At 27.5% G+C, this 7,916-nt stretch overlaps 2 protein-coding genes across 2 annotated transcripts; one reads left to right on the top strand and one right to left on the bottom strand.

Moving 5' to 3' along the window:
* The first annotated feature begins 2,698 nt into the window (after positions 1–2,698).
* On the top strand, positions 2,699–4,655 carry LOC140831855 (sugar transport protein 1-like). The gene is made up of 4 exons (XM_073195576.1): positions 2,699–2,857; positions 3,068–3,393; positions 3,464–4,087; positions 4,170–4,655. Exons 1-4 carry the CDS (start codon positions 2,728–2,730, stop codon positions 4,653–4,655), a joined length of 1,566 nt encoding a protein of 521 aa, XP_073051677.1. The 5' UTR covers positions 2,699–2,727.
* A 2,256-nt stretch (positions 4,656–6,911) lies between these two features.
* LOC140831854 (sugar transport protein 11-like) lies at positions 6,912–7,663 on the bottom strand. The gene is made up of 3 exons (XM_073195575.1): positions 7,487–7,663; positions 7,129–7,287; positions 6,912–7,067 (listed from the first exon to the last, which is right to left on the bottom strand). The coding sequence occupies exons 1-3, from the start codon at positions 7,661–7,663 to the stop codon at positions 6,912–6,914; spliced, it is 492 nt and encodes a 163-aa protein (XP_073051676.1).
* Between the last annotated feature and the right edge of the window lie 253 nt (positions 7,664–7,916).

Here is a 7,916-nt window from a genome sequence, read left to right as displayed (position 1 = left end):
TCCAAAAACAAGACACTGTTTTGGTTATCGGTTCATATATATATATATATATATATATATATATATATCCAAAAACAAGACACAAGTTTTTGGAAATATCAATTTATTCTAAAGTTTAATGTCTAGGATTAAGATTTTTATATAGTTTGTAATCAACAAACTATATCACATCTGATTTTATTATCAAATATCTAAATTTAATCGCATAATCTAACTTAGTTTTTATTAAAATTTTACTCAACACTTAATAAAATAACAGTATGTTTTTTTTAAAAAAATTAAATATTTTATTTTAAAAATAGTGTGAAGAAAATTAAATTTTACTCAACATTCAATATTGAAATTCAATTTTCTTTTGTTTTAAAACATAGTGTAAAGCTCCACAGATGTAAAAAAACAGAGATATGAATTTCTTTTTCCTTATCTTTAATTTTAACAAAATCTCAACCAACTAGCATAACTATACACAATATCAAAATCCCGAAATATATAAAGATCTTAATCCCTGACATTAAACTTTAAAATCAATTAATATTTCCAAAAAAAATCATTTTGGCTATCGGTTCCAATTTATATTTTATGGGTGTGTCAGTCACATATCTAATAATGTAATGTAACGACAAGCCATGTGTCCTAAAATTTTCATTAATAAAAATTAATATTTATAAGACTAAAAAATGTATACAAAAATTCAAAAATTTACGCACAATCTAAAAATATATAAATATTCTCATATATATTGAACAAGATTATATATTAAATTATATTTGTATTTAATAATATGAAAATATTTTTTAAAAATTTTGATATTTTTTAATTTTTAAGATATATGTATCGAATATATTTTTTTGAATATATATATAACATATTAAATATATATTTTTTAAATATTTAAAATTTTCTTTAATCGTCTAATTAAGTTATTCCATCCTCCACCATTTCCTTATTATTTTATATTACAAACTTATTCTAATATTTTTTCCATCCTCCAACAAATGTTCTTTATTATTTTGTATTAAATGATTTATTTTAATATATTTTATCCTTAAAAAAATTTATTATCCGGGATTATTTATAAAAAAATAAAATATCACACACAATCTAAACAAAAATAGTATATTATAATATTTAGATATTCGGTTAGTTATAAATCAAATAGATTGGATAAATAGGCTCATCCATTTGCATTGTTTAGTTGTAGATAATTGTGTGACTATAATTTTTTTTTTTAAATATCTAGACTAAGAAATTTATACAAAAATTCACAAGTTCACGCACAATCCAAAAAAATTATAAATAATTTATAATATCTTCATTTTAAAAAAATAGTATATTATCCAAAATCTACAATATTTATATATTCGGTCAAGTGAATCAACAAGATTAGATTGATATCATTTCAAATTTCTTTCTTTTCCTTTTATAAATAATTTGGTTAGTCCATTTTATTTTTTCCCAAACATTTTTCAGTAGCGACTATGGATTAAGATATTTTTGAAATTTATTACATATAATTTATTATTAATATTATTTTTTACCCAAACATTTTTTCAATAGAGATAATTAATAATATTTTTGAAATTTATTACGTATAATTTTATTATTAATATTATTTTTGACTGATGATCTTTGGGTTTCGAAACCTTACACCTATATTTGGGCTTTATCTAGTTTATGTGATAATAAAAACAATTGATCTTAGTTCTCAGAATCTTAATCTTTAACATTAACAAAATTTGGTTAAACTATAATTCTCTGTTATTATCTACCTTGGTACTCTGCTTGTTACTTATGTTTAGCTTTACACTATGTTTAAAAAAAATGATTTGAATTTGACATGAATTTGAAAATTCCAAGGATTTGGAAATCAAATTCCATTTTGAAGGTTTAGTGCTTTTTAAATAGCATTTACGAGATCCATCCTTTTTTTTCAAAATGGAGGAATGATCGAAAATTTTAAATGTTTACTAAATCTTTTTTAAAAATATATTTTTAAAAACAATATATTATTTTATTAAGTGTTGAGTAAAATTTTAAAATAAATGAAGTTATATTATTATACATGAGTTAAATTTTGATTGTCAGGTTAAATTTAAATATTTGATAACAAAATCGATATGATAGAGTTTGTTGATTATAAAAATTCAAATCTTATCATTACAAAATTTGTTAAATTCTAACATTATTTTTTATTATGAAAATTAGTGGGAATGAAAATAACTTTTTATTCAAGTCTTTTTCAATTTTTTTTTTAAAAAATTTGAAATTATTACCAAAAAAATTGATACAATTTTCAACATTACTAATTGGTAAAATTTTTAAAATTTATTATGCATACTTTTATTAAGAAATAAATAATAACTAGTAACCCTACTCACGTTTACGTGCTTGTATAATTAGTTTTCTAGACATTTAGATTAGATTAGAAAATCAAAATTTTATGCACAATCTAAACAAAATATCATCACCTTTTTTTATATCATTTATAAAAGATGTTTCAGATAATATCGATTTCAATCTTATCGATTTATTTAACCGAATATCTAAAATAGTAGATTTTGGATAATACGTTTTTTTTTACAAAATCTAATATGTTTAGATATTCGGTTAAATAAATCGATAAGATTTGAATCGATATTATCTGAAATATCTTTTATAAATGAAAAGGCTTGCATTTGCATGATTAACGAATAGTTCTTCAGAAATATTTGTGCGTGAATAGAAAAAATGGGCGGCCCTATGATTGTGACGGGAAGTCGTAAGGTTTACCCCGGCAAACTCACCTGTAAAGTTCTTCTCACGTGTCTTGTTGGTGCAACGGGAGGCCTGATTTTTGGTTACGATATTGGAATTTCAGGTAATCCATATTTGTTTATGTGTAACCATGATCGTATGATACTCGATTGTGTCAGTAAATTTGCTTTCAGAAAATGAATATTTTCGCTTACAAATTCAGCATCGAAACTAAATTTTTAGAATAAATGTTAACGAAACAATTTGATACCAAATGTTTTTGTATGTTTTTTTTTTTTAACAATTACTGGAGTGTACGTTTTGGTTTGTGTAGGTGGGGTGACATCTATGCCTACTTTCTTGGAGAAATTCTTTCCCAAGGTGTACAGGAAGGAGGAACTGAACGTTGGAAGCACTAATCAATATTGCAAATTCAACGATCCAATCTTGACACTTTTCACTTCATCCCTTTATTTGGCTGCCCTGCTGGCGTCCATTGTCGCCTCCAAAGTCACTAGGGCTTTTGGGCGGCGCCTCTCCATGCTTTTAGGAGGTGGCCTCTTCCTCATTGGTGCTATGGTCAACGGATTTGCCTACAACAAAAAGATGCTCGTCGGGGGTCGTACACTTCTCGGTTTCGGCATTGGTTTCGCCAATCAGGTATAGTTTTTCGAATTAAATTCTATGCATAAACCGTGAACTAATCTTCCGTTCATTATCTCTGTCGCAGTCTGCACCGCTATATCTGTCCGAAATGGCTCCATACAAATATCGTGGGGCATTGAATATCTGCTTCCAACTTTCCATTACCGTTGGAATCTTGGCTGCATATGCTTTGAACTATTTCACAGCGTCGCACAAAAACGGGTGGCGTATCAGTTTAGGTGGCGCCGCTGTACCTGCCTTGATCTTCATCATCGGGTCGTTGTTCCTCCCAGATACACCCAACTCACTGATTGAACGAGATAGGAAAGAGGAAGCCAAAACAAGGTTGAGAGAAATCAGAGGAGTCCATGACGTTGATGAGGAGTTCAATGATCTAGTGGCTGCTAGCATCGAATCCAAGAAAATAAAGAACCCTTGGTTAAATCTGTGTAAAAGGAAATATAGGCCTCAACTTATGTTTGTTATTCTTATTCCCTTCTTCCAACAATTCACCGGAATGAATGTTTTCATGTTCTATTCTCCTGTTTTGTTTAAAACTATGGGGTTTGGAAACAACGCCTCGTTGATTTCTTCTGTTGCCACCGGGGGTGTGAATTCTGTTGCCACCCTTGTCTCCATTTTATCTGCGGACCGTTTTGGAAGGAAGTCACTGTTTATCGAAGGCGGGGTACAGATGTTTGTCTGTCAGGTAATCTTTTATTATTTTAACTTTCATTCATGAAATGTACATTTTTTCTTTTAAAAAAACAATTAAAATAAACTTGATGCAGATTATTATAACCTATTGTATTGCGAGCAAGTTTGGACTAAGCGGGCACCCGGCTGAACTGTCGAGAAAGTTTGCGACTGGGGTGGTTGTAACAATCTGCATATACATAGCTGGTTTTGCCTGGTCCTGGGGGCCGTTGGGATGGCTGGTGCCGAGCGAGATTTTGCCACTCGAGGTTCGATCTGCGGGACAGAGTGTCAATGTTTGTGTGAACATGTTTTTCACATTTGTCATAGCCCAAATATTCACGATGATGCTATGTCATTTGAGGTACTTTTTGTTCGTCTTTTTTGCGTGCTTTGTGTTTCTTATGACATGTTTCATCATCAAATACTTCCCGGAGACAAAGGGCATTCCAATCGAGGAAATGGCCGATATATGGAAGGGTCACTCCTACTGGAAGAAGTTTGTCACTGATGAGAATGAGAATAAGGATGCTAAAGTTGAGATGTCCGAGGGTATCATCGTTGTCAAGGACTTGCCTTGATAATATTTTTTTATTTGGAAAAAAATAACATTTGTCAGTTTTGGTTTAAATAGGTATGTTTTAGGATTTGGAATGGATAACTTTCGGTTGCAATTAAATTTATTTTATTAGGCTTTGGTATTTTTCGTCTTAGTCAATTTTTATATACTATCGTTTTAGAACCTATTTAATTTAAAATGATGTTTTAGTGACGTTTTCGATTTATTGATCACTATGTTAAAAATAAAATATGTGCAAATTATAAAATAAAAAAGAATGATTACCCTTTGTTTTTAATAAATTGTCATACTTGTTTATAATTCGATATTTGATCAACTATTTTATCTAATTTTGATATAGTTAAATATTATTTTATTCATGTTTAATTTAGATCGTAGATCGAATTTAAATTTACGTTCAATAATTTTTTTAAGCCTACATTTTTTTTTTCTTAATTCAATTAATTGATTAGTATATACGAGTCAATATAGTTTGTCTACCAAAAAATGTGCATAAAAAAATATTCATCAATATTTATTATTTTGTAAAAAAATTTAGTTTGCATCTATAACTTCATAGATCCTAACTTAAAAATTAAATTAAAAAATAATTTGTTGAGAAAAGATCATAATGTTTAGTAAAAATTTAAAATTTTCAATCCTTTATTTTGAAACAAGAAATGGAACTTGCAATTTGAAAATTGTCTTTTTTTTAAAAAAAATAATCAAATCCAACTTGTAAATTTTTTATTTTTTAAAATATTGGTAAAAATGATAGATGAATTTAATTTTCCTTATCTTTAATTTTAACAAAATCTCAACCGAATATCCCAATATTTATATCTATATATCTTAATCCCGGATATTTAGCCTCTAGAACAATTTAATATTTCCAAAAAGTTGGGTTTCGGTTATCTCAAGTGTTATTTTATAGGATGTCAAGTATAACAATAAAATATGTCATTATTTTTCAAATAATAATAATAATAATAATATTATTATTATTATTATTAATAAATGGCATTATTTCTTTCAAAAAGAAAAAGAAAAGAAGAAAGGACATCTAATCCCATTTTAGCTATGGAAATAAAGAAAAATAAATTACAAAATTTTAGCTATGGAAATAAAGAAAATTAAATTACGAATCCAAACTTATAAGACCTATTTTATTCCTTTATATAAAATAAAATCATTGTATTATTATTATTATTATTATTATTATTATTATTATTATTATTATTATTTGAAAAGTAATGACATATTTTATTGTTATATACTATAAAATAACACGTGAACTGTAACCGATAACTGAAAACCAACTTTTTTGGAACTATTAATTTGTTCTAGAGCTAAATATCCGGGATTGAGATTTTTATATATATTTTGGAATCTCGGTTATGATATTCGATTGAGATTTTGTTAAAATTAAAGATAAAGAAAATTAACTTCATAACTCTTTTTTTACAAAATGTTTTAAAACAGAAAAACATTTGCAAGTTGGATTAATTTTTTATTTTTAAAAAAGACAATTTTCAAATTGCAATTAATTCCATTTCTTGTTTCAAAATAAAGGATTGAAAATTTTAAATTTTTACTAAATGATATTTTCTCAAAAAATTATTTTTTCATTAAATTTTGAATTTAGAATCTATGAAGTTAAAGTTGCAAACTAAAAATGTTTAAAAAATAATAAATCTTGTTGAATATGTTTTTATGCACATTTTGTGCAGACAAACTATGTTGACTCTTATATACTAATCAATTAATTGAATGAAGAAAAAAAATGTAGGATTAAAAAAATAATCGAACGTAAATTTTTAAATTCAATCTACAATATAAATAAAACACGAATAAAATAAAATTTAACAAAGATGGCGAGAAAGACTACCAAATAAAGTGATTAATTTTTTTTAAAAATTTTGGTAAAAGATATGTAAACATAATTAATCGTATAAAGCCAGTAAAGTCAAAACTAGGTAAAAGAGTTGGTGAAATACCGAATTATAAACAAGTATGATAATTATTAAAAACAAAAGGTAATCATTCTTTTTATTTTATATTTTATTTTTGACATAGTTATTTATTCGAAAACGTCACTAAACATCATTTTAAGTTAAATATACTGCAAAACAATAGTATATAAAAATTGACTAAGACGAAAAATATCAAAGCCTAATAAAAGAAATTTAATTGCAACCGAAAGTTCACCATACCAAATCCTAAAATCTACCTATTTAAACTAACACTAACAAATGTTTTTTCCAAATAAAAAATATTATCAAGGCAAGTCCTTGACAATGGTAATACCCTCGAACATCTCAACTTTGGAATCGTTGTTCTCATTCTCATCATTAACAAACCTCTTCCAGTGGGGGTGAGTCTTCCATATATCGACCATCTCCTCGATCGGAATGCCCTTTGTCTCCGGGAAGTACTTGATGATGAAACATGTCATAACAAACACAAAGAACACGAAAAAGACGAATAAAAAATACCTCAAGTGACATAGCATCATCGTGAATATTTGGGCTATGACAAATGTGAAAATCATGTTCACACAAACATTGACACTCTGTCCCGCAGATTGAACCTCGAGTGGCAAAATCTCGCTCGGCACCAGCCATCCCAACGGCCCCAGGACCACGCAAAACCCGCTATATATATGCAGATTGCTACAACCACCAAAGTCAAACGATTTCGACAGTTCATCGAGTTGTCCGCTTAGTCCAAATTTTTTAGCAAATGCATGATGTGATAAAAATATGCATCAATTTTATTTAATTATTTAATTTTTTTTTAGAAATGATAAAAGTTTCATGATTGAAAGTTTAAATAAGAATAATAATAGATTACCTGACGACCGACTTCGATAAACAGCCCCTTCCTTCCAAAACGGTCTGCAGATAAACTAGAGACAAGGGTGGCAACAGTATTCACACCCCCAGTGGCAGCAGAAGAAATCAACGAGGCGTTGTTTCCAAATCCAATAATTTTAAACAAAACATGAGAATAGAACATGAAAACATTCATGCCCGTGAATTGTTGTGCACAAAACACTTTTAAATTTGGGCGTGTTTATAGATTAATCATTTTGTATTTGTTTGTACGTTTTAAAAAACTATTGCCAAAAATTTAAACTTCCTATGGTAAAATTATTCAAAACAATTAAAAGTATCCAATCGACCTTTAAAAAATACATTTATTCCACAAGTTATCACAACAAATAAGAAATCTATGAGTTCAAAATTTTATCCAAGATGTTCATGGAATTATATCAGCATTC

This window comes from Primulina eburnea, chromosome 5, assembly GCF_022965805.1.
Source record: "Primulina eburnea isolate SZY01 chromosome 5, ASM2296580v1, whole genome shotgun sequence".
NCBI classification, from domain to species: domain Eukaryota; kingdom Viridiplantae; phylum Streptophyta; class Magnoliopsida; order Lamiales; family Gesneriaceae; genus Primulina; species Primulina eburnea.
The sequence above is the reverse complement of the archived record's forward strand: the minus strand, read 5'-3'. Positions and strand labels throughout refer to the sequence as shown.

Excerpts from the sequence above, each read along its gene's own strand:
- LOC140831855 (XM_073195576.1), top strand. The coding sequence starts at position 2,728 with ATGGGCGGCCCTATGATTGTGACGGGAAGTCGTAAGGTTTACCCCGGC. Across the intron at positions 2,858-3,067 it reads TTACGATATTGGAATTTCAG|GTGGGGTGACATCTATGCCT; the intron begins GTAATCCATATT and ends TGGTTTGTGTAG. Across the intron at positions 3,394-3,463 it reads GCATTGGTTTCGCCAATCAG|TCTGCACCGCTATATCTGTC; the intron begins GTATAGTTTTTC and ends TCTCTGTCGCAG.
- LOC140831854 (XM_073195575.1), bottom strand. The coding sequence starts at position 7,663 with ATGAATGTTTTCATGTTCTATTCTCATGTTTTGTTTAAAATTATTGGA. Across the intron at positions 7,288-7,486 it reads TTATCGAAGTCGGTCGTCAG|CGGGTTTTGCGTGGTCCTGG; the intron begins GTAATCTATTAT and ends GCATATATATAG. Across the intron at positions 7,068-7,128 it reads ATGATGCTATGTCACTTGAG|TACTTCCCGGAGACAAAGGG; the intron begins GTATTTTTTATT and ends TTCATCATCAAG.